The sequence below is a fragment of the Seriola aureovittata genome, chromosome 21 (genome assembly GCF_021018895.1).
Source record: "Seriola aureovittata isolate HTS-2021-v1 ecotype China chromosome 21, ASM2101889v1, whole genome shotgun sequence".
Classification (NCBI taxonomy): Eukaryota; Metazoa; Chordata; class Actinopteri; order Carangiformes; family Carangidae; genus Seriola; species Seriola aureovittata.
Window position 1 is genome coordinate 13,707,778 of NC_079384.1, and position 27,626 is coordinate 13,735,403.

At 39.6% G+C, this 27,626-nt stretch overlaps 4 protein-coding genes across 5 annotated transcripts; 2 read left to right on the top strand and 2 right to left on the bottom strand.

Annotated features, from left to right (window-relative positions):
- Positions 1-1,232: 1,232 nt before the first annotated feature.
- gch2 (GTP cyclohydrolase 2) lies at positions 1,233-5,038 on the top strand. 2 transcript variants are annotated; one of them, XM_056365414.1, is made up of 6 exons: positions 1,233-1,734; positions 2,497-2,606; positions 2,775-2,830; positions 3,384-3,415; positions 3,523-3,607; positions 4,121-4,159. In XM_056365414.1, exons 1-6 carry the CDS (start codon positions 1,443-1,445, stop codon positions 4,137-4,139), a joined length of 594 nt encoding a protein of 197 aa, XP_056221389.1. In that variant the 5' UTR covers positions 1,233-1,442; the 3' UTR covers positions 4,140-4,159. The 2 variants fall into 2 exon arrangements, with proteins under 2 accessions (XP_056221389.1, XP_056221388.1); XM_056365413.1 differs by lacking the exon at positions 4,121-4,159 and adding an exon at positions 4,249-5,038 and having other exon boundaries at positions 1,267-1,734.
- Positions 5,039-6,640: 1,602 nt separating this feature from the next.
- Positions 6,641-9,641, bottom strand: cript (cysteine-rich PDZ-binding protein). The gene is made up of 5 exons (XM_056366774.1): positions 9,496-9,641; positions 9,242-9,307; positions 8,285-8,339; positions 7,918-8,021; positions 6,641-7,144 (listed from the first exon to the last, which is right to left on the bottom strand). Exons 1-5 carry the CDS (start codon positions 9,509-9,511, stop codon positions 7,080-7,082), a joined length of 306 nt encoding a protein of 101 aa, XP_056222749.1. The 5' UTR covers positions 9,512-9,641; the 3' UTR covers positions 6,641-7,079.
- Positions 9,642-10,298: 657 nt separating this feature from the next.
- Positions 10,299-13,527, top strand: pigf (phosphatidylinositol glycan anchor biosynthesis, class F). The gene is made up of 5 exons (XM_056366773.1): positions 10,299-10,886; positions 11,290-11,381; positions 11,802-11,918; positions 12,034-12,142; positions 13,166-13,527. Exons 1-5 carry the CDS (start codon positions 10,659-10,661, stop codon positions 13,277-13,279), a joined length of 660 nt encoding a protein of 219 aa, XP_056222748.1. The 5' UTR covers positions 10,299-10,658; the 3' UTR covers positions 13,280-13,527.
- A 7,562-nt stretch (positions 13,528-21,089) lies between these two features.
- LOC130161990 (cytochrome c oxidase subunit 7A-related protein, mitochondrial) lies at positions 21,090-26,837 on the bottom strand. The gene is made up of 3 exons (XM_056365406.1): positions 26,679-26,837; positions 22,215-22,349; positions 21,090-21,458 (listed from the first exon to the last, which is right to left on the bottom strand). Exons 1-3 carry the CDS (start codon positions 26,748-26,750, stop codon positions 21,318-21,320), a joined length of 348 nt encoding a protein of 115 aa, XP_056221381.1. The 5' UTR covers positions 26,751-26,837; the 3' UTR covers positions 21,090-21,317.
- Positions 26,838-27,626: the final 789 nt, after the last annotated feature.

The window sequence follows — 27,626 nt, forward strand, 5'->3', positions numbered from 1 at the left end:
TCCAGGACTTGTGAAAACACATGCAGTCATAGATGATTCCAAGAAGCTGCATAGCTAACGTCATCAGCTACATCCAATTAGAATCAAACGTGTCTCCTGTTATGCTAGGACAAAAGATCACTTTTGATTTTGATACTTAAGCTCAATAATTTAAGTGTCAGTTATATTACAACAATAAGTGACTGATGTGTAATTAACAGGTGTGGACCAACATGGCTGAGTATTTACAAAATGCAGAGACCAGTCAACCACTCCTGCACATTTTCAGGTGATGACATGCCAGACCTTCATCAATATTTCAGGCCATGCCATTCAAACATGCGATGTATGTGTTTGCATGATAATGGAAAATGATTAAAGTACACAACAATAAGAATTGTTACATAACATACAGTTGTAGTTGTTGTTATAGTAGAGTACATTTTACTCACCAGGTTGGATCAAAAGAACAATCCAGCTATCTGGGTCAAATGGTGAAACCCCTTACTTGACTCAAAGCATCACCAGTCAGTTACACCAGTCTTGTCCACTTGTTCGTAGATTTGTGTTTTTTATTGGTTTTGTTCATACTGACCATTAGGAGATATCTTCCTAATGCACTTTCAATGTCAGGGATGTGGGACAAATCAACAGGTATCTTCAAACGTATATAATCCCCCCTTTGTATTTCCTCTGACAGTGTTACTCTGTTGAGCAAAAGAGGAAGGACAGCAGGAAATTATCCACTGGATTAGTTTAATTTGGACAACTGAAGCCTCATAATAACTTCAGATAAACTATGGAAAACATTTTGGTCTGTAATTTTTTCCCATCACTGACACTGAAATGGCCAATATGAACAGAAGGAATGATTACAGCAAGAAATTTTTTGATAAAAAAAAATTATTATTGAATGTTTTTCTGTCCAACCTACATTAACTTTTCCCTTAGCCTATTGTTTGTGGCTTTTCAGGAAATTCCGAGTGAATATATGGCTTCTGACACTGATTGGATTTACATGGATGTTCAAGAGATATAGTAGGCCTGACTGCATGAAAACATGTTTGATCTCCACGTGAAGTCATGAGCCTGCTGAGCTTTGTAAGAGTGGTTTGTCTAGTTTCGAGCATTGTAATATAATCAGAACTAATGAATGAGAACGGATGACAAGTGCCAAGTGATGAGAGATGCAGAGAGAATTGGTTGCATGCACTGTGCAATTTGGGAAAAGGTACTTTGAGTTGACATTTAACTCCGCTGACGAAACTCGGTGTTTTGACGTAGGTGGTACTTTGACAAATGGGAAACGGATGCGCACGCGGCCACTGGTTAGGTCTTTATAAACCCAGAGAGCACCGGGCAGAGGCGTAGCCTGTCAGACCTGCTGTGCAACTGAACTCCAGGACCCTCTCTCACTGTCTCTTCCTCCCGTTTCTCTTTCCAGAGTCAGAGAGCACTCCGACATGAACGGCCACTGCAACGGAAATGTCCACGACGCCGTGGAGGAGTTCCACTGCAACAACGGCTTCAGCAACCTCATCATAGACACCAAGACGGCCGCCGTGCACCGTAAGCACGAGACGTCCCGCAAAGAGGCCGAGGACAAGTCCCGCTTACCTGCTCTCGAGGCCGCCTACACCAGCATCCTACGGGAGCTCGGCGAGAACACGGACCGGCAGGGGCTGCTGCGCACGCCGTTGCGCGCCGCTAAGGCCATGCAGTTCCTCACCAAGGGTTACCATGAGACCATCGACGGTGAGTCAACAGGTTCCTTGTTTTTTGACACTGGGAGATGCTCTTGTGTAATCACAATCTGATATGATCTCGCTGACTGAATTAACTGGGAAAATGCATAGGCCTACTTGAGTGAATGGAAAGACCCGTTCGAGTTTTACTCGAGTTGTGTAGAGGTGCTGTAGCTTTAGGTGGTGGTGTTGCATTGAATTGCATTGAACTGTAAGCTGAGTGTTTTTGCTCCTCTAGATAAGTAGGCAGGCAGCCTACTGACAAAAGTGAAAATATGTAGTGAGTTTTATTTTGGTCAGGACTATCGACTATAGTTAGATTCTTCAATCTGTTAGATTTCAACAATGTAAGAGATTTAATGAGACAATTAATTTATTAGTTTGTAGAAGATTAATCAGCCACCACTTTAGATATTGTCATATTTGATGTTTCCCTTCATGTTTTGGACGTCACATTGGACTCTGGGAAACTTTAATAGACAGTTTTCACTATTTTCTAAGAATTTATTCTTTAAAAAAAATCAAGTAACTGTAAGCTGCAGCCCTACATGATTCATAAAGATGCTATAGCCGGCAAGTACTAGACAGTATTACTGTTAAATCCCATAAGATGTAAGGATGCTATTCATATATCACAGGTAAACTTCTAATTGATTCAACAAAAGTTATATTCACAAACCCACCAATGTGGTCCTGATTTGAGACCACATTTCTTAATATTGTAAATTATGATGGTATTTCAAAAAATGTATCTGTGTGCTTGTGCCCCCAGACATCTTAAATGATGCCATATTTGATGAAGACCATAATGAGATGGTGATTGTGAAGGACATAGATATGTTTTCACTCTGTGAGCATCACCTGGTACCCTTTTTCGGGAGGGTAAGTTTTTTTGGTTTAAAAGTAACCCTAAAAACAAATAACTGGCCTGATGATGATGATGATGATGACTGATGTGTGTGTCTTTCTCTAATCATAGTGAGGAATTGAATTCCTACAATTTACCATCTTTTACTCTGATTATGTGACTTCTGCTTTCATTTGCTTTAGGTTCACATTGGATATATCCCCAACAAAAAAGTGGTGGGACTGAGCAAGCTGGCAAGGTAACACAACACACACACACACTCACACACATTCACACTCTCCTGCTGTCACTGTGGCTGTATTTGTCTGGTGTTATTGCCGGGTGGCTGCGTTCTTCTGTTATCTCAGTGCATTGACCTGGAGGCTTAGAGTCTAAGCCCGCTGGCCACATCTAGTCCCCTCATCAAGCACACTCACAGACACAAGTCTAAACTCTCTGCTCTCGAACCATGAGAAAATCCCTTCGGACCTGTGGGAATCACCAGTTATTATCACAGCCTGTCTGTCTCCTTCTCTCCCTTCCCTAAAATATTGCACCATCTCTGAATACACAACCCTGAATAGTGTCACTGGGTTTGTAGGCAAACTTGCTGTAGCTGAATCTTGCTCGACAGATTCAGAGAATTCAGTGGGGTGAATCATTCACAGATGAAGGGTCTGCACAGTTGGATGGCCAGTATGAAGACCAGGGGTCAGCGGCTGATGCCTGTCTATGTTTATTAAAAGATTAATCATTATTACGCCTGATCCGTAATCACTCCTCTCCTCTTTGATGTGCTTTGGTTTCTGCAGGATTGTTGAGATTTTCAGTCGCAGGCTTCAAGGTAAGCAATCAAAGATATTGTGCAAGATTTATAGCCTTTGCACATGATTTTCCCAAGAATTTGAATGCATCATGTTTACATATGTCCACTTATTTTCCCTCCTTCAGTTCAAGAGCGTCTGACCAAGCAGATTGCCATGGGAATATCTGAGGCTCTTCAGCCGAAAGGCGTAGCTGTGGTTATTGAAGCAGCGTAAGTACACACACATGCACATCATTCATTATCATCATTTACATGATTTAAAGGTGCTCTAAACCTCACAGGCAAAATGTGAAAACGTCACATTTCCTAAAGTGAGACAGCTTGACTTTTAAAAAGTAGAATTAACACAATCTTCCTTTCACGAATGAAAAGTTGAACGCATGAGCAATAAATGACACTCCTGCTCAAATCAGGTCACTCTGCTACAGCCATTCTTAGTTTGAGCAATAGCTTTAGGTTGAGCAAGTTCAGACTTTATGGCTCTTACTTGTTAGTTACATATGTTGTGGCTTCAGTAGCTGCTGTTCAACAAACGTTACGTATTCTTACTTTAAGAGAGTACTGCACTGATTTAGCATTGCACTTCGAAACTTCGTCAGACTAATGATGGATAAGATCAAAGTCAATGCAGTAGAATCAGAGATAACTTTTTTTATTCCATGCATTCTATTTCCTTGTCAAAACTTGGCGCCTACATTACCTAATGAGGCTTTTTTCACACAGCACTCCCCAGGATGTGTGAACAGACTTTTTGTGAGTAAAAACCAGTAGTGTTGCCCTTTAAACACAGGTGCATGTCAAATGCTGTACCTGCAAATCTGAGCCCATGTGTGTTATGTGTGTCTTTGCAGGCACATGTGCATGGTAATGCGTGGCGTCCAGAAGATGAACAGCCGCACAGTGACGAGCACCATGCTGGGAGTTTACCTAGAGGACCCCAAAACCCGGGAGGAGTTCCTGACTCTTTCACAGCACACCTAACAAATGTTATACATACACCATTCACTCCCGAGCCTCTGTATACAGTCGCACATGGCAAGTTCTGGAGTAGCTGTGGATCTGCATCCGACTTAACTTTAAAGAAAATGACGAAGCAGTTGCAGGAAAAGTAAAGCTGATTTTTAATGCAGGATCCAAGCCAACTCTGGAGCTCACCTCAATACACTGAAGCCTGAAGGATTTCAGTCCTGCTGCTGAAATCTATCATTTGAAATCACTGTGAACAAAATAGGAAATGTAAGACTCACAGTCTTGGTGCCTTTGGTAGATAGTTTTTGGCAATATTGTTTTTATAAATTATGAAACCTCAATGAAATGTTGTAGTGTGACGATACTTAAGATTTTCTTTTTTTTTTCCAGATGGGAATTTCATTGATGTTTTTACAGTGATATTCTTGAACCTTTCCTTGCTTCAGTATTGTATTTAGAATCCACTGATTTTAATAATTTAACAAACTGTGTCTCAATTCTGAACACATTTATACATCTTTGTAATATATGACATTTTTAAGATATAAATCTAATCATTATAATATTATCTGTAGTCCAGAGAGTCATGTACTTAGTAGATATTTGCTTTTATCAGTAACCACCCGCAGTGTTTTTAAGGTTCTTTGCTTAAATAAAGTGATAGAAATATGATGCAAGTTGTCAATCTTCATCTGTGTGTGTCGATAAGAGATTACAAGTTTCAGTGTGTTATGTTTGTTTTATAAATGAAACAGAATGCTTATATGTTACACAAGAGATTTACTGTCTCAGTTTCATACTACATACTTATTCCAACAAAGAACTTAAAGAGTCTACAGCCATGCTAATGGTTCTGGGAGGCTGTACTTAAGCACACAGCAGCTTTGAGCTAAATGCTAACATGCTAAAGTTTAGCAGGTTTAATATTTACCATGTTCACCACCTTAGTTTGGCGTGTTAGCGTGCTAACAACTGCCAAAGAGCACTGAACACTAAAGTCCAGCTGAGGCTGATGGGAATATCATTAGATTTGCTGGTATTTAGTCATAAAACAAGTATTGGACACATTTAGATGGTGCTGGGATTATTACCGTTATTGCAATTTTCCTGATGGGACCACGTACAAACAGTTGTTGAGCTATTCCAGACTGGATTGAAGTGGTGGATCGACCAACAATGCCATCCCTATAGAGCCACCTCACTAGCTTGGCTAAAAAAAGAATTGTGAATTGTGATGAAACAGCTCTAGAAAGATCTTGGAAGAACAAAACAGAAGAACATTTTGCTTTCAGTACACATTTCTTGTATGAGTGCCCATATACCAGCTGTATACTAACATGCCAAACTAGTACTTACCCTGCACCTTTGGTGCACTTCTTTAATTGATCTTCTTGCATTTATTAAATAGATGTAGTACTTAGTACTTAAGCCAAGGTCTCCTTCTGCTCTGAGGCTTTAGGGATGTCCCTCACTTGAAAGTCACTTTGGATAAAAGTTTCTACCAAATGTGTGAATGTAATGTAAATGTACTATGACAGTTAGTATATACTGTAGGAAATATAATGTACTATAGTATTTAATATGGAATTGTAGCTGTTAAGTTGATCCTCAACATTATTTTGCGTCAATCTCAGACATCATCTGTATGATGTGAGCATTGATGGCTCTAGGTTTGCTGTATAACAGGTATAACCTGGGATATTTTACTGATGTCCCTGTGAAGGTACCACAACACAGAATAACAGGAGCAAAAGGGGAGTGATATAACAAGCAAATTAAAGGATCCATAATTATATAACCTGTTTTTTAGTTGTAGTCACTTTAGATTGTAGTTGAATATTATTTAGCAGGTTACTCTGCTAAACTAGTTTAAACATGAGACTCACATTTACTACATCCAGTCATTATCTACTGTACATCACCTGTATGAGCCAAAGCCTGACGCTGCTATGGAACAACAGCATAAATCAATGATGAGACATAAAAGCAAGTGTGTGCGCATGTAGTTGAAAGCCTGAGGGCGAGCAAGGCCTTTAAATATCAAAGGACGACCCTGTCATCAGACAGCTTGTGAACTATAACCTCTATCTCCGACAGCAATTGAGGGGGGTTCCATACCTGACAGTACAGCATGTAGTTTCCAAATATGATTATGTCAGAGTAAACCAATTATTACAGGCATATGGGAAAAATATGGGTATGTTGTGCGCAAGAGGCTAAAATTATAGCCTTTATGGCTTCAGGCAGAGGTACAAATAACCATGTCAAATGATGTCATCATATTGGATGCTTTAATTCACTCAACAACAAAAAAAAAAAAGAAAAACTTGACATATTACATAAAGAAATCAATTATTTTTAAAAAGCAAAGAATCCAAGTCTAAGTATTTAATTTAAAATATACAAAAAATAAAGAAACCTTGGCTTAAGGTGATAACTGGTGGTGTACTTGGAGACGACAGTGCTACCCTGTGTATGGCCACTGTATTAGTTCCAGTGGCATTTTAATAATATTCTATAATAAGAGGACAAAGCCATCTCCAAATATCTCTCTTTCACTGAGTTGGGAAGAGAAACAGCAAAGAGTTATAGCTGTGTATGACAGGGAATTGTGGAATAATACAGCAAATGTGACAAGATGACATATATACACCTCAGTCTCATCCTCACATCTCTTTTTCACTTGTAGAACTGTTTTCGGATCGGCACACTGTCACACAGATGTCTGTTTGTAGTTCTTGGTGTCCAAAACTTTCTTTCCACACATTGCACAGATTCCTGGAGAAACAAAAAGGGAGGAAATAGAGTAAATCACTGAAAAAATATCAGTGGAGAGAGAGGAGCAATGTTAGGAGTAGGTGCTGCTCTTGTATTTTGTACAAGGTAAATGACCACACCAGTGTGTTTGCAGGCTTATGCTTCTTAACTTCGAATCTCATTTACCCTTAGTGGTATTGAGCCATGCAAAAACAAAGTGCCTGTTCCTCTGGATAATCCACAGACCTCACTGTGGACTCTTTTACATTTCACTGTCTTTCTACAGAAGAAATAGTACTTAATAACAGGAAAGGGTGTGGATTACCCAGAGTAATTGGGACACTGAAATCTCAGAGATGGAAATCTCAAAAAAATAAATAAACAAAAAAATCTGCATAGCTACATACAAGAGGTGAGTGAGAAGACATTTTTATTTCAGGTGAACCAACCTTTCATGTTTCATTTGGCACAGAGCAGGTTACAGATATTTTCAGACTTTAAACTGGTATTGTCAGTCAAGATATAGTGTGACGCTTGTCTCAGTGAATTTCTTACAGTTTGTTTCATTTGTGAAAAAATCTCAGAAACGATAGTGAGGTTTACTCCCCATCTTCTTCGTTTAAATGGGTCCCTACAACTACATTGGACAGCAACATAAAAGCATTGTGTTATTTCAGCTCCATGAGTCTTAAGTGTTGACTAAAGGAAACTCTCAAAGGGAAAACACACTAGTGCAACACAAAACTCATCAGGATTTCAGCTCAGTATGAAGCCCAGTGTGGGTGAGTTTTTACCTTTCTTGTATGCACAGCCCTGGCAGTAGTGTGATCCAGACTGATGAACTGAGCTCTTGCAGATCCTGCAGGTAGCGAAGCCCGTCTTGCTGTAAGGATCAAACCTGAGAGGGAGATGAATTATAGATTCATAAATAGAGATGCACCATTGCTGTATGATTTTCAGATAATACGACTATAGAGAATAAATCAACATGCTAAATGCTTATGTGCCACAGTCAGAGTGAGTAGATTAAAAACAACTTTTGTGTGACTTTGTGCAGATAAAAATAGGGACAGTGATGGTGATATTTTTCCCCATGAACAAAATGATGAGTCACACACAATAAGACTTTGATTTAAAGCCAGTCTTTATGAAGCTTCTCACCTAGCTTTCTTAGAAGTCAGGAACTTGTTTTCATTCAGCTTACGCCCACCACTCTCTGAATGAAGGAAGCAGAAAGAAAGAAAATATCACCATCACTAACATTACATTACCATTTGTCACAATTCAAAGACAAAGAGAAATTAGAAATTAATGAATGTATGAAAGATTTTTATGTGTGATTTGGTCCCCCAAAAAAACATGAAAGAATGTCAATTGTGGGAATATAAAAAAAGTGTGATGAGTAAAATATAATCAAAAATAGGGGTCAAGCTTGTGTTTGTTATTAGTGTAGTTACTATCATTTGAAGTTTTGAAGCAAAAATTGATGTTGATCAGTGATAAAGTAGCACATTAAAACAAAACAAAGAAGGTGAAATGTGCATAAGTGCTATATCTGGCTGGGACTCTCATCCGACCTATCTGAAGTCTTATCTTGTTTTAGCTAGACTGGAGTCACACCTGACATGTTAAACTAAATATGTCACAATGAACAGAAGAGACCATATTGATAAATTATCTGTTTTTCTGTGTCATACTGCTCAATACTAGGAGCAACATTGCAAACTGAAATTGAAGAAGTCTTGGTTTGTGAAACTACTTGTCATTGAGTTAGAAACTACTCACAGCCTGGTAATGGTTGGTAAGGTCGACTACATTCTTAAGACTTTAACGGACTGCAGGACACATGGGTAGACCCTTGTTCAAGTGGTTTTGCAAGCAAAATGCAAAATTAAATGGTTCCTGGTTCTCAAACGTAATGATTTGCTGCTTTTTCTTTTTAATTACTAGTTTTAATAATGTTGAGGTTTACTTTTGGTTTGACTAAACAAACACTGTGGAGATGTCACTCTGGGCTGTTTGATATTTTTTATTTTTCATGCGATTTACACGTTTATTTATGAGTTACAATAGTTTGTTGTAATAGTACTTTTACTTAAATTAAGGACCTGGACTTACCTGTTGTATTCCGCGCTCCATCCTTCCAGGTGTCAGGGGTGATGACCTTACCGAGCTTCTTCTCGCCTGAAAAAATAAGAAACACCGAGAAAATAGCACATTTTTAAAGAAGTCAAGTCTGTGTTTATAAGCCAATATGAAGACAGTTAGCAGTCGCATAATGCTTGCTATCCAGGAAATCACCAGCCTTCGCTAACAGCAAAAATGTGGTCAAACGTTAAAGGTAGAAAGCATCTGAATTGTGTGATACGTACACTTCTCACAAACCATCTTTCCTGTTGTTTCGTTATAATCGAGGCTTTTCGATGGTAGGTCAAAATAAAATGCTAGCTAAATGTTAGTTTTCTCGATAGCTGATTGTAAACTTCCGGTCGCTTATTCCTCCTGTTCGTGTTCGAAGCAGATTGATTGGTCAGAGTTACGAGAATCTCAAATTTCATTGGCTAACTATTCTGTCCGTTACAGAAGGTCACAGTAATACGTCACTGGCCTTCTGTGATTGGTTAAAGGCTGGGAAGTCAAGAACAAAATAATGCTTCCTGTTTGTTGCAGACTAGTATATTTCTTCAAAATAAAAGTACACTGAGGGTGGTCTTGTACGGGTCTTATCCTTGGAGTCCGTGAGATTTAGTTAGTCGAGCTTTATTCATTCAGGAAATCTCACAGAGATCAAGCTGTCTTTAGCAAGAGAGACCTGAGGGGTTTAATTTCACTAACTCAGGGAGACATTTTTGACATTCCTGCATGAACAAATTAACTGGCATAAGAGATGATAAATATGGTTCTAGTAATAAATAAAAGAGGTTTGCATCAATATAACATATTTAACAATATCTGAAATTCACACAAAAACACAAAATCACAAAAGGCATCTTGTGCAGATTATACTGTATATAATATAATTGCATAGCAAATAATCTGAAACTGTTTTGATAACCTATTTAAGTTATTTTTTACAATAAAAATGTCAAGCAATACCCAGTCCTAGCACTAATTAGTATCTAGTAATTTGGGAGGATTTGCTGCTTTTCTTAGTATTGTATGATAGTAGCCTAAAGTAAATAGCTTTTATTTTTTGGACTGTTGGTTTTCTGGCATTTTATAGATAACATGATTAGTTGGTTAATCGATTAATTAATCAGCCGATCAATCGATTATGAAAATAATTTAAAATAATTCAAAGCACAATCTCTTGGTATTTGAGATTAATTTGCTGATTTTGCTTTCGTAGAGGTATAAACATTGGGCTTTTATTATGAAGTGCAAGCGGAAGTTAGTGTCGCTCCATGTTTACGGAAGATAAATCGACCTACCCGTGCACTCAACCTTTCCTGCACAACCAATGCTAAATTAACATTTCAAGTGTTTTATTTAGAATTTTGTATTAGATTAATTATAGGTAGGTAAAGTAACCGTCATGTGGGACCATGAAATCCGAGCCATGGCGTCCACTCATGCCATCATCGCCGCTTCGGTGTTCATGGCGACCGTCTTACCTGCGGTGTTTGTACGGGGCTTCTCGGTGTACGGGACTCACCTGCTGTGGCTCTACTCGGTGTCCGGCACGGTGACTGCGGTCAGTGTCGCCGTCTTCTGGCTGCTCGGTATCACACCGCCCACCAAGAAGCACACGCTGGGATACAAGGTGACTGCTGGGCTCGTGGTGGTAGTAGTGTAAAAGGGTTAAATTGGCTGAATACTGGCTCTGTAAGTGTTGTCATTATTTGTTATAAATTATTAATAATTGTTGCAAGTATCTAATTGCCCTCTAGCTACGTCTTATCATCTCCAAAAGCTGAGTGGACGCTTCAGTTTAACCACAGTCAGTCAGACATGAGACTTAAGAAGTTTTTTTTTTTTATGCTTCTGGCACTATAACAGTCAAGTCTGTCAGTAATATGGACCATATAAACTATAGTCAAATATACAAGGCTGCAGCTAACATATTTTCATAATCGATTATTTTCCCAATTAATAATTTGATCTATGTGTGCTTTTTCTCTGTAACGTTTGTTTTTTGAACTTAATTCACCCATTTCTCTCTGCAGCTGTCCAGGTTGTTTCGTTCCTGTCTGTACTTCTTCCTGTCGTGCCTGTTCTTTCACAGTGTAGTCGTTCTCTATGGAGCTCCGCTGATTGAGTGAGTACACGGAGAGGCTCGTGTTCTGTACCTGTGCGTGTGTGGTTATGAGAGAGGGAGATGTGCAGCAGAGAAAAAGGAAAACAAAGGGAGTTGTTGCTGTTAGTTTAGATGAAGCGACTTTGTTACAATGATTGTGAGTAATACACTTTAAAATGTATCAACCACAACCAAATATTCCAGATAAATAACACCTACTTTTTTAAAAATTACACATTCACACATTTGAATTTTCTCTGTCTCTATTTTATTGATCGCATTATTATACCTTGTAATCATTCCTTTCTAAAAGTTGCTGTTTTCTATGCTTTGCTGTATTGGCACAAGTTTTACCTCCACAAAATGTTTGTGTTGTAACTCTGTGGTGCTAGTTAGGCATTTGATTGGTGCTAAGGTGTCTCTAATTCCTGTGTTTTCCAGATCTGCCTTAGAGACGTTCTCCCTTGCCGTGCTGCTGACCTCTCTAACCACACTGAGGTGTCTCTGTGTCCTTGGGCCCAACGTCCAGGCCTGGATACGTGTATTTAGTCGGCACGGGTAACCTCAAAATCAGATTTTCTTCTCTCCCTGCTCCATGACCCTCTGTCATATAGTTCATGTGTTTATCTTGTGTATCTAAACCGACCTTGCTTTGCTCTGTCTCCATCTCCAGAGCTATGTCTGTGTGGGACACCTGTCTACAGATCACAGTCGCCTGCACAGTGGTAGGAGCCTGGGTCGGAGCCTTCCCTATACCTCTGGACTGGGACAGGCCGTGGCAGGTCAGCACACACTGGAAATCCTCTCATTAACAAAATGTTTACTGTGGGATCTTTCTCCTCGTATCTGGAATCATACAAGAACATTTTATCCTATCTTAAAACCTCTTTTTCATGCAAGTTTCTTGTTGGAGCATCACAGCAGCGCTGTGCTGTGACAGAAATAAAGAGGTTCAACTTAAAGTGAGATGCTAAAAAAATTCTCAAGCAAAGTGATCCATGACTAATATGAGAAGCGGCTCTATTTTGTGGTACTTTTTAACGCTGATTCTCAGCTTTCATGTTAGGATTCCACAAATTTGTTGCAGGATAATGTTTTTGCTTTTTTTCTCCTTGTGAATTACTCGACAATCATGCCTTTCCGGGCCTCCAAAATCTTTCAGATCAAACAATCTGACGAGGCAGAACTCGCTTCAAACCTTAAAACCACTTATAAATAACATCGTCTTTGAAAACAAACAGTAAATGCACAAAATGATTCAAGCATTTCTGTAACCTCACAGTAATTTTCCCGTAAATCTTCACCAGTCGTCTTGTTTGTCTGCTTCTGGCACACAGCACACTCTCTTCACAGTTTCCTCTGTTAACAAGAAGCCAGCTGTTTCCATTCATCACTGAGTAGTATTTCATAGAGTATCAACCTCTATGAAATTATAATTCAACACAGTAACCATTAAATATTTCTCTTTCTTTAATTAATCCATTTTTTTTAAATGACAAGAAGGGAAAGATTAGAGTTCTAATTGCAATGGGAGTTCTCTTCACACTAACTGGAGGAAAATGCAAATTAGATGTAGACTTTGATTATTGGAGCATAACTCTGAATGTCAGTGGAGCTGAATTTTTTTTTTTTCCTTTAGAAGCTACTCTTTAAATTAACGGAGCATTACACGAGTGGAGATGTTGTGCTTGCGGGGGAAGCAGAACATCCCGTCCCCTGATGTATCAGTGCAACACTGGAGCGTTTTTTTCATCCCAATTTACAGCTGCGAACGGACAGACTCACACGTCCTCTTCTTCTCGTAGGTTTGGCCTGTTTCCTGCAGTCTGGGCGCCATGATCGGCTTCCTGACCGGGCTTGTTGCGTCTCCCGCGTGGATCCACTATCATCGCAAACAGCTCACGTACAAGTGCAAGTGATAGAGAATGGATGTGTGTTTTGTTGGGTCCGTGCTTGTTTTGAATGCGACCATGAGGGTATCTCTTGTGTTCCTGCTGAATTCCTTTTAAACTTTTCACAGATTATTTATTGGGAACGTTCACTCCGTTTGCAGCATGTGGGAGAGATGATTTTGTAATAATGCTGAGAGTTGTGATTATTTTGTATGGATGAAGTCTAAATCTGCTCCTAAAGATTTTTGACATGAATAAATCTATTACTTCTTCAACAGTGTTTATTTTTTTTATGGGAATTTTTGATTAAAGGGATGTGATTTGTTTTTGAGTGATTGAATCGAAAAAAATGCTTAAACCTGCAGGTGGGGCTGTTGGATCACCACTGTGTGTGTGTGTGTGTGTGTGTGTGTGTGTGTGTGTGTGTGTGTGTGTGTGTGTGTGTGTGTGTGTGTTTTATGTGAAGGCAACAGAGATTAAATGAAGAGAAGAAACTGAGCCTCGCACTCATTTAGTAATATAATACAAAGTAATCAGTATTATGGTTGGGTGGTCATTACTGAAGTAGTCATGTGGGGAAGTTTAATACTTACCGCAAAGTGTACTTACACACTAGCGCGCGCGTACACACACACACACACACATACACAGACGCCGTTCTGCACCTGAAGCTGACTACTGATGAATACTGTTCCTTTTTAAACAACCATTAATCTTGCTCCAACACTATTTCAACACCCTCCTCCCTCTCCCGCTCTCATTCTCATTCCACCTTTTCACTTCCTCAGGCAACCATATTGATTCACTTTCATTTTAGGGACATTCATTTTACTCCTTTCACGCTGCCCACATCTCTTGTTCTCCCTCGCAGCCCGATAACCACAATGAAACTTGCATTTTCTGCATCACAGTGCCAAATTGTCGAAGTAAGCCAGGGATGCTGTTTGCAGACACTTGTAAGACAGTACAACGTACTGTGCTGTAATTATGTCCAAGGGGGGGGGGGGGGTGAGTGGTCATTTTTGCAGTGTGAAAGTTTGCTGTTTAGTATTATTGGGATTGGTGCACAGTGTCAGCACACAGCCAGGGGCAGAGCTATCCTTTCGCCCTGTGTTTGATCTCTTACATAAGGTTGTTGCCAGGGAAAGGCTGAGAAAAATAGCCTGGAGGAAAAAGAGAAAAGAGGGGAAAAACACATTTTCAAAAGCCATACAGGGAGAGAGAGAGAGAGAGAGAATTTCAAAGCCATTTTAGTAGCCTACACACACTTACAACGCCAATCAGCGCGCGCTTTTCATGCCTCAACCTCTCCCTCCATCCCTCTGATGAAATTCAATCTGACCTCACGCTGTTGCCTCCATTACCTTTACTCTGTGTGCCTTTTTTTTTTTTTTCCTTCTATTTTCCACCTTGGTTCTGATACGTCATTAAATGTGGTGAGCAGAGGAAGTGGCAAGTAGGGCCCCTTAGAGAGCAAAAGGTGTGATGAAGTTAATTTCAACCCTGTCTGAGCTAAATCTCACCATGATTTCACCTTCGGCCTGGTTTGAGTGTGTATTTTGAGGATCGCTGAGATGATTCATACCTCTCTCCTTTTGTCCCTCGAGGTGTTTTCATACGGGTGATCGACGGACGGAAAATCATGGGCTCAATCCCACTTGTGGGTCCTTTCATCTACACACACGCGGACAAGCTTCTGTTTCTCCAAATCCTCTCCTCATTCAATTTCAGACAACTTTATTTATTCACTGCTCGTTCTCAGGCTGTGTTATTGTGGCATTGTGAGCAGAGGTGATTTGTCACCCACCACGCCCCCATCCTCCCAACAGCCTTTCCTGCGAGGCAGTTGTTTGAGCCATGTGTTTGCTATTTGCAGAGCTATTATGTTTCTGCATTGTTCCTATGAGGAGGGACAAACAGACAAGAGTAGTACACTCTGAATTAAGAAGCACCCTCAGCTCTCTGTGGTCCATAGTGTCACCCATTGTCTGCGCAATGTGACAAGATTGCTCATGCAGTGGAGAATAGAGAATTAACACCCAAACTCTGCACTTCCATGCAGATTTTTTTTTCTTTTCTTTTTGGTCATCTTGGTTGTACAGCCTGCAAATTCAACATAAGGGTCCAGTCTCACAGCTCTTATTAACTTTGTTTTCCAGCTGCAGCAGACAGTTGTTTTCAGCAAGAACATCCCGATAAACTCCCTGTACACCACAATCTCGACTCTAAAGCTGAACAGCCACGTATTCTTCTCAGGAGTTGGTGCAAACAAAGCCGCAGTGAAAAACAGTGGGAACATTGGAGTTCGATTTGTCTCGTAGCCAGAAAAAGCGACACCAAATGAATGCTAATGTTGCTCTGAGTCTGCTTGATGTAAGAAACAGATTACTAATGTTTGTTTGGATAAAATTCGAAGCCAGGGAAGTGGTTGTGGCTGATTCCTGGATTTCTCGTCTAACACCACGATCAGGCTGAAGTTTTCATTTATCCAGTGAAAAATCTCTCATCGACTACATGGAAAAAAACAGACGTTCATTGTTCTTAGTTTTCACATCATATGATGTCGCTGACTTTTGACTGAATTTAGGAGAGATATTAATGTTCCTCGGCAAGAATAGAGAGAACAACTTTATTGACTTTTCCTCTGACTTTTTCCTCCAGCACCATTATTGTTAATGTGGAATATAATATCAGCACAGTAACTCACAAAAGCACAAAAATAACCCCTCAGCCAAACACAGAAATAAGAGGAGAAAGCTAGAGGGGTTTTATTAGAAATAAAATAGAAAAAGAAAGACTACAATTCTGAGACAAAACAAAAGAATAGCTCCCACATAGAAATCACTGTCATCCTTTCGGTTACCTTTTTAATAAAAGAATATGTGTCTCGCTAAAGGAATCGTTTTTCTGTCCTATTACACGTCTTTCATGACATTCTTTGATGTGCAGCAATTTTTCCCAACACAGTCATGTCTGAATAATTTTCTGTCAAACTGTTGCTGCTGTCTGGGTCCAGTACTTCTACTTATTGAGATAAAACAGACAACACTTTATTTTCAAATATAAAATTGTCGACAGAATGTCATTCAGAACTGTTAGATTTTCCACTGTGCATGTGATAATACACTCTTTTTCCTAAGACAAATGACCATTCCCTGTTTTCAATGTCTAGTTTGGATCTTGGATTTTATTCATTTTATATATTTTTTTAACTTCTCCACCTCGTGGATGTTTTATGGTTGATGTAAGAGCCTTTTTCAACAAACTCTCATCTTCTCCACGGTGGCCACAAATCAGCTTTCATTTTAAAGCTGCATTAACTGATTTACAACTGATCGGCAATGATCTTTTTCAAAGAGCGAAGCTGGTGACAGGATAGATAAGTGCCTCATAATACAAGATGGAAACAGCTGTCTCAAAGGGAGGGATTCACCCTGTAAAAAAGGGGCTTAAATTTTCACTTTTCTTGCAATAAGTCACACCCATCCTCCATTTATAACAACCTTCTTCTCACTCTCTCCTCCTCCCCCCTCCTCACACGCCAATTTTGCTTCCTGTGTTTTGTCTCTCCTTTTGCCCCAGTTTCCTGTGTTCACGCTCCCCCAGGTGAGCGCTTGATTAGCAGTTGGAGCGCTGTGTTACTGAGTGGTAAACATGTTATTGAGTCGTCGTGTCTCTCCTGTCGGGCAGAAGAGCGACAACAAAAGGATCTATTGTCACTGAGGGATGCTCAAGTGGGTTGTCATGACGCAGGAAGGATGGGGGAGACAGAGGGGTGGAATTAAGGGGATTCTGAAGGATTCCTCGATGAAAAGCAGGTACAGGGTTTATTATCAAGACAAGACATGAGGTGCCTCTCTTGACAATATAATGTGTGCACATAATGATTATGTTTGTCTAAGAAAAGCCTCAGTGGGAGGACAGTGACTGAATAACTGGGAAAAGTTGTAAAGAGACAGAGTGAGCAGGAGATTCCTTAGTGAAACAAATGAACAGTTCAAAGACAGGCTTTGTTCTCCCATTTTACACCTTAAATTCGAGGCAATCATTTTGACTCTTCGGGGGATGGTTTCTCAGATACAGAACGGTGACAAATTAAAGAGAAAAAAAAACCTCAATCCAGCAAACCAATATCCAATCATGCTCTGTGGCAGGTATTGAAATGCCGAACAGGCCCAGGTTCATAGATGGAGCGCGGACGGCAGGAGCTTCAGTCACAAAGATCCTCAACTGGCTGATGTTTCAATAGGAACAGAGACTGAAGTGACATCTGCATTTAGATCTATAGAAGAGACGTCAGGAAATAGCGGTTGACAGCTCACATGTGACGACCGTGATGCTCGTGCATTAGTGTGATATGTGAGGGAAAAACAGAAGAGCAGCTCTCTCTCAATTGACTGAGAATGTCAGTGCAGGATGTGATCACACTGAATCAGCAAGAACAGGCTGTCACCAGTTACACGGGGAGGGGAATTATTTTAGGGCTACAGCGCGTATACCGCTCATTACAAAGGTGAGGGGGATTTTGCTGGCATGGTGTGGGTGCGCTTCTCCCCTTAGAGGGAAGTTTCACAGCAAATCAATATAAAGTCTTTCTGAGTGATCACTTTATCCTGTGATGAAACGTATCTATCCTCTATCCGGACTGGTCTCTCCCATCCAGAGGGCACGGGGGGTCACTGAATTCTTGATGAGTATGAACATGATGTGAATCATATGCTGTGGCCTTTACAGTCACCAGATCTCAACCCGAAAGAACGATGATTTATTTTTCGCCTGTTTGTAAAATCAGCACCGACAGGCGAAAAATAAATCATCGTAGATGTACAGTGCCTACCGGCCATCACAAACTCACAGCTGGAACACAGCTGCATGTAAGCACCGTACCTGCACCCTCGCTCTGTAGAATGGGATGTTTCAGAGTGAGACATTCTTCAAATTATGCCCTGTGTCTTTATTTATTAACAGTACTCATTATTTCCCCCAGAAGGTCAAATTATTCATTTTTAAATCAGTGCTATCATCAATTATCCTTCATAAGGTTTTCCTCGGGGTGGGAAGTATTGATGCCATGAGAAGGGGAGGTCCAGAGCTGAGTCAGCCTGACAAATGAAGGTGCCTTATTTTAATAAATAAAACTGTTCTATGGCTATCCATTATTAAAAAGAAAAAAACGTTAGCTGTTTTTATTTTCAAGGGTTTTTGAAATGATCAAAGGTATATGCATAAAACTAACCCCTTCCTATTCCCTCCTTCTACAGTGCATTTAGAAAATATATGGACAGTGACACGTTGTTATTTAACCTATTAAACTGGATTTGAAATGAACTATGAGGTTTATAATCTGACTCATGCGTGGCTGTAGACTCGTTTATAAACTGTCCTGTTCATAAATAATCCTTTAATTTCAGGGGTCAAAAAGTTACTGGGCAGATAAACATAAACCTAAAAGCGTTCTCTACTCATTTAGCATTGCAATCCCTGTATCTTTTGATTAAAATCAATGTGGCAGAGCTAAAGACTAATTGTCTTTTTTATTCCACACATTCGTCTTCATTGTTAAAACCTGGTGCCTACAATACCCACAATGCAATTTAACCACCAAAAGTTTGGTCAGAGATTCTGGTGTTATATGAGAGATGAGGACTGGACTACGGATGTGTGGTAAGTTCACTTCTTTCTATCTCAGCAACTCTGGACGATATCACATCAGTGTCACATTTGTTGTGAAGTGTTGTCAGTCAAACCAGCAGACACTTCATGTCTTCTCTGGTGATGCTCTGCCACACCTGTGCAGCAGCCACCTTCAATTCCTGCTTTCAGTCTGGCCCTTCAGCAGTGAAACGTGATCAGCTGGATTCAGGTCAGGTGTCTGAGTCAGACAGAGTCGAGAACACTTCACTGGCAGGCCACAGGAAAACCCGTCGATTGCCACGTCTGTAACCTCCTATAAAAAGCATTAACAGTACCACAGTGTCCATCACACTGAATTTTAATTGTAAGATTAAAGTGCTACCTTTCAGCTTTAAATTGAAAGTGTATACATCATTGTTCGTTGGAGCTGATTACATGACGAAAAACACACCCCTGCCCTGATGACTGTGCTCCACACGCTGCGCTACGTCAGTGTGTGCTACTTGATGATTACAAGTGGTCGAGCTGTCTGTGAGGACTGTGCCAATCAGTTAAACCGGCGAAGGCCGCCTCTCGTTGAGTGTTCAGCTGCCGGGCATCAGAGACTACTTAGGCTAAGAGATTAAATAAATGGAGAATAGTGAACCTAATCTGGTCAGTATCTTCACTGATGCATAGAAGATTAAAGTACTAGTATCATGGATATATAATGGAATACTAAACTCCATAAACGTAGAGACAATCAGCTGCTGATATCGGGTTGATATATGGGAAAAGCTCAGCTAAGATTAGCAATTTAAGGTCCTGGCGGAAGAGCCTAAGATGATATGTACATTTATATGAGGTGGTTCTCAGGGAGAGAACTCTTGAACTGGGTGAAAGGCTGGATAAATGTACCACCCATGATGTATATGTATGATGGATCATTATAGGTCAAGCTAAGAATTTATTGATCCCGGGGGGGAGGGGATTCACAAGCTACTGGCCTCTGCCTAAAGTGACATACACATTAATAATACATATAATAATTATAATCCAATTATATAATAATACATTATTCTGAAACTGGGCATTCTGTACAATGAGTACATTTTCTTTTGGTACTTTAAGTATGTCTTGATGCTAATACTTTTAGATAAATGCATGGCTTTTATTTGTAAGAGTATTTTAACAGAGTTCTTCAACCCTTTGGATTACACTCATAACCCTGATCCCATTTAAAAGGATCTCTTTCAAATTTACATCCAGAAAGTCAGAAAGAGTATAGGAGATACTGAACCAAAGTCAAAGAAAGAGAAACATGTTGGGAATGTAAGTTGTTGGGGTTTTTTTTTGCCTCGCCTATTTGTTTTTGTCATTAAAAAAAAAAAATACCTGTAGGACCTTTTGGGTGGAAAACGCTGGAGTTTTAGCCATAAATCTGAACTAGCTCTGTGTCAGCAGCTGTTGCAGTGAAATGGGGATGTTAAAATGCTTTGCACCGTCAGAATCAGGAGACTTAAGAGCTTTCAAATTATGTACAATTCGTCAAGTTTGTGTAAAACTTGAGCGCCACCAAAGCCAAAGCATCTCATCGGTGGCACGGTGCATATTTGAAAAGGTTAAAAGATCCCGAGTCGTTCTCCCACTACTCTGCATATAAGTGTCCATAAGATGTGACACATTACACTTGTTATTAAAATACCCTCTTCCTGTACAAGCCTTATGTTGCCTATCTCAACCCACTCAGAAAAGAAAAACACACCAAACATACCATACCAGTCTGAGATGATCATCTGTGTTTCAGCAGCTTGATGTGGAACTGCCAACATGTCCGTCTGAAACAACCTCCCACCCTCAGAGCTCGGTGAGGAGCATCTGAAATCACACCGGGGCCCACACATATAAATACTGTATGAGACAGTACTTAAAGCCAAGTGAGCAGCAGCTATGTTCCTGACGGGATGTCTCCATCATGCTTATGGTAGCACTTCTACAAGCCTGTTGAAAGCTAAAAATATATATATATATCTTCACATGTCCGCCTCTATATTGGCATCTGTAAGAGCTGAGGGAGAACATGCCTGTAACATGCCCCTATAGAGTTTCATACATGATGTCCGTGCATCTGTCAGCTGATTGGCAATAATCACACCTCGACTACAGTGAGCGCTATTTCAGTGACAAAGAGAGAGAAAAAAAAAAAAAGACTGGACTCAGAGCATCTTGTAGCTTTGTTTCCCCTTAAAATGTATTAATTTATTTTTAACAAAGAAGACAGACATTATTATCGTTATCATTGGTGTGATGTTCTAAAAGTGATAAATTCTCATCGAGTCAAGTCCCAAGAGGTGGCGTGGCGAGGGCAGATGGAGACCGTGAACGCTGGGTCGACGTGTTACAGCAGAGGCATGTCGGAGGTGTTAAGAGAAAGATCCTGGGTTTGTGTTGGTCACTTATTTCTGGGCTGGGCTGCCATGTAAAGAGCAACCAGACAGTAGAGAGCGCCTCCGACAGTGAGAGCCATGGTGGTGCGGTACAGTAGCCTGTCGGGAACGCCTCGCTTCAAATGAACGGGGACACCGTCGGGCGCCTGGGAAAAGGATGAAACAGGAAGTGGGCGGGCGGGCGGGGGGAAAGCAGGAGAGGGTCGAGGAAGAAGAAATAAAAATAATGAGAGGAAGCACAGAACAGATAGTACAGAGTATTTTCAGATAGGCCTCAAATTATTTGGATTTCCCTCTAATTCTTTAACTACCTGTTATTGCAACTCACTAAAAACCCACCCAGTTTCTGATCAAGTCTGAATGTTTTTAAAATACATACATTTTCTCAATATTGTAATAAGAAATCCAATGTTTCTTCTACATTAGCATTTTTTAGAATTAAAAACTGTCCTTGCAACGTTTGATTGGAAAAACAAAACTGACAGTTTGTTATGAAAGAAGAAGAGGTTTTTCTCTGTCGTGGAATCTGGAAGGTCAGAATTTCTACACTTTCATAAAAAAATATTCTTGAATTTATAAAACTGTGATTTCCATTTGTCTGAGCGATTGCTCTGCTCAACTTCTGAGTCCTTTATTATTTCCCTCGCTGCCTCTTGTGTGATGAATACTGAGGAGGGAAGCAGAAGGCCATTAAGGACAGGGAATGAAATGACTACCAGTCACTTCCTAACGCTGATGAATCTCCACTGCTGTGACTGATAAAGTTGAACCCCCTAAACCTCTCTCTGAAGACTTTTTTGAATTAAAAGCTGACTCACTGTGCCAACTGTATAAGTGTCAAATGGAATAATAAAAAATAAAAAAAAAGGAAGACACATTTATCAGTCTGTGTCCTAGATTACCTGGAATATCCTCTGGAACTCCTGAACCTTGTTTGCCCCCATGTACTCCACCGTGGCCCCGGCCTCTGACACCACCTTGGTGGGTGTGGCAAAGATCATGCTGGGGGATTCTGCTGGCACACCTGACCTCAGCCCCTGAACAAGAACAACCAACTGGTCATAATAAAGCTCAATGTATCTAAGACATTATTACAAAATTCACAAACACATAAAAAATCTTTTTTTTTTCACAAACTGTATTAAATAATTAAAAACATCTAACACTTATTCAAAATGCAAACACACAACTCCATCTACGAACACCCCCTCCATCCTATTCCAACCCTGTCAATAAAAGACCTTGACAAAAACAAAAAAGAAGGTGCGGAAAGAAGAAAAGAAAGAAAAAGTATTTAATAAAATGACAAAAAAAACTAAAACAAAACCAAAACAATAAAATGCTCATCACAATTTCCTAAAGCCCAAATGTCTTGTTTTGTCCAAGCAGCTATCCAAAACAAGAAAAGATATTCAACTTTCAATGTAATAAAATATTAAAAAGCAGAAAAAGTTGTTGCTTCCATTTCAGAATGATAATGTGCCGAGCCAGCAAAGTAGTGAAATCCAGAGACATAAGTCTCGGAGAAATAACTGTCATCAGGAATGCCAAGCAAAATACTTCAGTCCAATATTCAGACAATTGGAGACAAGTCAAAAGCCTACGAAAGAAACTGGAAAGTGAACTCTTACATCCGTTATAAGTGTCGTTAAGACTAGGAAACAAATTGGTATAATAGACCAGAAGTGTCTCACCTGGAAATAAATGTGAGATAGGTATAGCTGATGATCTAAACGTTCTCCGAATTTTGAGGGGTTGGACGACTACGTGATTTGTACCAATCCAGTCTGATGCTTCGACCGTAACAATCAAAAGAAAAGACTTTCTTTCTACATTAAATACAACCAAACGCCCGTATCCTCTTTACAGGGAAGCTAATGAGCTCAGCCTTGCTGCATAAATACAAGTGATTGCATGAGAACTTCATCTCATCTTGCACATTATGTCTCCACTTGTGCGACTGCTTAAGTGCCTGTTTAGATTATTAAAGAGCATCTCAAGTAGCAGTTAAACACTGCAAACTACAGTGTTTTAACATCTAGGCTTATTTTTGTCTCAAGTCATTTAATTTTATATCTGTAGCGAGGACACAGGATTATTGTCAGGCTCCTTGTCTAATGCAGCCAGACCTTTTTATACACTTTGTACCTGTAGACATTAAGACATTTTCAGACACACTTTCCCCCTAGAAAAAAAAAAGGTAGACGGGTCTTTCTTGTGAGATATTTACTGTATTATTTTGGCTTGTGATCATTTCCCACTCACAAATCTTAAAAATTCTTCGATCATTCTGATTTGGACAAGTTCCTTCGCTCTTCCGCTCCGTGAGTCTACTGAAATTATCATTAAATTTCACAGTGCTGTTCTACTTTTCAGGCGGTAAATACTTTAAGTAAATAAACCAGGGGTGCACTGTGGTGTTATTGAAATACAAGTGTGCCTCCTTAATACCCTCACACTTTGGAGGAAGCTTCTCACCAACCCTTATTTTGAAAGAAATCACTGGCAGACCCATTACCTTGTTGAGCGTGTGTGGAGGCAGACAGTGTGGGAGCGGGGAAATTAAATCTGACATATGAAAACGCAGAGGCACTGAAAGCAAGATTATTTTTACTTGCCACAGAAGGCTTGACTAAAAGTGTTTGCAGCAGGAACTCATCATGGCGTGAGATTCCTCCCTGTATTTTTTGTCATTTCTCCTGCATGACTTGTTATTACAGAGGGCCGTGCGCTGCGCCAGATGCTGAGGAATAATGAGAAAAATGCAAAGTAGAAGGAAGAAAACCGGATATTTACTGAATGATAAAATAGAATTAATATTATTTCTAATGTGTTGTTTCTGCTTCTGCAGCTGCGCTACAGACACTCCCAATGAGGGGCAAATGAAGAAAAGGAAAACTTAGCCAGGACAGGGTTAATGAGTGTCACAAAATACAAAATATGTGCTGAAACTAAGATGTTATCATTCCCCACCAAACAAATAAACCTGAAAATATTCGACAAAATATTTTTTTAAGGATTCAGATTCAATAAAATGCTATCAAACCCAGTCCCTACTATAATTAATATCTCTTTTGGCAAAAATGACTCATATGAGACCGGAGATGGAGTTGACAAGTTATCCGCACACTATAACCTGCTTCATTGTGGTTTGCTCCATTTATGGTTGAATAAAAGTACTGCTGTTTAAAACACATCTATTCTAGTCAAATGCACTGCTCAGACAGTCTGCCTCTTTTCACGTTATCAGGGATTTACATGAGTCTTGTATTCACTGTATTTAGTGCATTCAAAATTTTACTAGAGCAAAAATATGGAAGTATTATCAGCAAAATGTACTGAAAGCATGAAAAGTTAATATATTCATTAAGCAGAACGGCCACTGTTATTATTTTACTAGCATGAGTAATGTTATTGGTTTATTATGGCTGCTGCACAATTGTGTAAGCACCATTTTAATTTTGTATGTGTTTGAGGGGGAGGCAAAAAAAACACAGTGCCGTTTGCTTCATTACTCAAGGCGGCTATTGCACTCACCACTGTGAGTTATATGAAAGCCTCAGCCCACCTGTGTTTTTATTTTAAGGCGACGCAATCCATTTAATAGCTTTGAAAATTATTCTAACTAACAAACAGGGGTATGATATGTGTCACTACTTGAATGAACTGCAACAAAAACTGATATTAGACACTTGGATTTCTCTGAGGGGCTTTAATGTTCTCTATAAATAAATAAATAAATGCAAATTTTACATGACTTGTAGTGGCAGAATCCAAATGTATTTTTGCCAACACCTGTAAACTATACAAAGGATTGAATGAAAGTCTATTACAGCATCTCTACCACCTGCTGCTGTTTCATTATCATCTGATTAAGATTTAAAGTTATACCGGACAACCCCACTTGTACCAGTAATAAGTAGCATGCTAACGGAGAACAACCACTGCTTCATGGGACGTACTTGAATTGTTCTCATGTTGTACATATAGAATTTGTTCTCAGATCCTTTTAACTAAATTACTCAATTTATTTACTTCGGTGTAGTTTAATCTCAACAGTGTATCACATTTTATAAACCCTGTTTTTCTTATTTGTGTATAGAACCTTAATCTGAAAATTTGCTGGTAACTGTAGCTGTGAAATAAATTTAGTGGAATAAAGAGACACAGCTTTCCCTTTTGCACATTATAAGGAGGTGTGAAGTAGCATGAAAGGGAAACACTAGAACAGGAACAATTAGAGGATTAATCGATTAGTCAATCCTCAGAGAATAAACAATTACTTTGAAAATCCATTATTTGCCATTCAAACGTGAAGATTTTCTGTTTCACAGGTTTGTAAACTAAACATCTCTGGGTTTTAGACTGTTAGTTTGAAAAAGCAAGACATTTTAAGATGACTACTTTGGATTTAAAGGAACTGGGATTGTCACTTTAATATTTTCTGCTATTTTATCCACTAAACGATTAATCAATTAGGTGAAAATAATCATCAGATTATTCAATGATAAAAATCATTGCTAGTTGCAGTTGTAGGACACAGTAACTCAAGACTGGGTTAGTGTTTTAGTTACAGCCCACCAATTACTTTGAAAATTTATCAGGCTCAATTTTCTCCCAACAAAAAGTAATTTAAAAGTTGAATAAGTGATTTCCCAACCGAGACACGGGGGAGCTTGACGACAGTCTAACCCACTATCATTGAATAACAAAGAGGCTGCAGTGTAAAGGACAGAGGAGCAATAATAAAGGTCACATCTGGCAGAAGCTCAGAGAGGCCACTGGTTTTCGAAATTGGCTGTAAATTCACATGAAGGCCAGATCAACAGATTGGAAATGACCTTTCAGAATAAAGGTTATATAAAGGCTCTGTGATAAGGCAGTGGTGGAAAAGGTAATTAATGTTTACGTAAAAAGAAAGAAAGAAAGAAAGAAAGAAAGAAAGAGAAAGAAAGAAAAAGAAAGAAAGAAAGAAAGAAAAAGAAAGAAAGAAAGAAAGAAAGGTCACAGCCTCTCTGTTTATGGTAACAACGCTACATTACTTTATAAAAAAACTACAGGTGACTTTATATGACATATCTGGAGAATGAAATGGCTGAATTACGTAAAATTAAGTTGAGATGAAAATAGCTCGAGGTAACGTGTAATCGGATACAAAAATACCGCAAATAACCCGTTATTTTTCAACACATTTGGGAACTGAAACGCTAAACAGTATATTTAACAGGTTTTTACTTAATCTAAGGTGAATATTAAAGCCACGATAGTTACACGAAACATAATAACGGTTCGTTATCCAACACGGTGATATGAAGGTCATCCCTTTCCGGTGACCGGCTCAGTTTGTCTCTGCTACCCGGTCTCACCTGAGGGCTGTAGGCGGCCGTAGGAGCAGATCCCGTCAGTTTTTGGGTAAAACCGCTGAACTTGTAGTACATTTTACTGCTGAAGGACGTGGAGAGGTGTCTTCCACAACAAAACCACCCGGTAAAGGGTCTTCCTGCTGCGACCGTCGACGGAAAGTGACGAAAGTATCAGTTACCCCGCCCCTGCCCGTTTAAAAATCAAGAGGCAGGATGGAGGTGGTGCGTGTGTGGAAATGTCAGGTGCTTTACTTACCAATTCACAGACATGAAAAAGTAACATTCCTCCATTTCATATCTAACTCCAGTACAAGTTCTAAGGTACAGAAGTAAAATGTACTTTCTGCTAGAACAACTTGTTGACTTCCAGTTTTCAGTCGCAGTTTGGTTCAGTTTAGGCTATAAAAGTAGCTACTAGGCCAAGGTTTAGGAGAAGATCTCGGTCTGGGATATAGACCCTTTCACTACTTTTATCTATGTGCCAAGGCTTTCTGGCCAAAAGCCTCGAAGGCAAACTGATCCTATGTGTCACTCCCTGTCCTTTGACCATCAAAGTGAAGGAAAAATCATTAGGGGTGGAGGTCGTAATATGATTGATGTGGTAGAAAAGAAGCGAAAACAAATTTTCTGCATCCCGACCCAACTCTAGGATGAGGTCAACAAACATCTGGGACAGATAGGTACACAGGCAGCATACAGTACATTATGTAGGCTAAGGGTTTGATCAATACTACCTCATGTTTAAGACGACAGTAACAATCCTATTTCATCCAGTATTTTTCATCCTTGTTGTTCTGTAGACCCTCTGTCTCTACAGTAAGTCGTTTTTTCCAGGGAACGTAGATAGTTGACAGTGCCTATAAAAAGGTCCTCAGTGGGAGGGCTTCTCTGAAGCCAGCATTTAGTAACAGCTTCCATAAAAATCTTCAGGCGGTAGATACCACATTTACA

Excerpts from the sequence above, each read along its gene's own strand:
- gch2 (XM_056365413.1), top strand. The coding sequence starts at position 1,443 with ATGAACGGCCACTGCAACGGAAATGTCCACGACGCCGTGGAGGAGTTC. Across the intron at positions 3,416-3,522 it reads TTTCAGTCGCAGGCTTCAAG|TTCAAGAGCGTCTGACCAAG; the intron begins GTAAGCAATCAA and ends TCCCTCCTTCAG. Across the intron at positions 3,608-4,248 it reads GCTGTGGTTATTGAAGCAGC|GCACATGTGCATGGTAATGC; the intron begins GTAAGTACACAC and ends GTGTCTTTGCAG.
- cript (XM_056366774.1), bottom strand. Across the intron at positions 8,340-9,241 it reads TGGAGCGCGGAATACAACAG|AGAGTGGTGGGCGTAAGCTG; the intron begins GTAAGTCCAGGT and ends TCCTTCATTCAG. Across the intron at positions 7,145-7,917 it reads GGGCTGTGCATACAAGAAAG|GAATCTGTGCAATGTGTGGA; the intron begins GTAAAAACTCAC and ends TTGTTTCTCCAG.
- pigf (XM_056366773.1), top strand. The coding sequence starts at position 10,659 with ATGTGGGACCATGAAATCCGAGCCATGGCGTCCACTCATGCCATCATC. Across the intron at positions 10,887-11,289 it reads AGCACACGCTGGGATACAAG|CTGTCCAGGTTGTTTCGTTC; the intron begins GTGACTGCTGGG and ends TTCTCTCTGCAG. Across the intron at positions 11,919-12,033 it reads CGTGTATTTAGTCGGCACGG|AGCTATGTCTGTGTGGGACA; the intron begins GTAACCTCAAAA and ends CTCCATCTCCAG.
- LOC130161990 (XM_056365406.1), bottom strand. The coding sequence starts at position 26,750 with ATGTACTACAAGTTCAGCGGTTTTACCCAAAAACTGACGGGATCTGCT. Across the intron at positions 22,350-26,678 it reads CGGCCGCCTACAGCCCTCAG|GGGCTGAGGTCAGGTGTGCC; the intron begins GTGAGACCGGGT and ends GTTCTTGTTCAG. Across the intron at positions 21,459-22,214 it reads AGTTCCAGAGGATATTCCAG|GCGCCCGACGGTGTCCCCGT; the intron begins GTAATCTAGGAC and ends TCCTTTTCCCAG.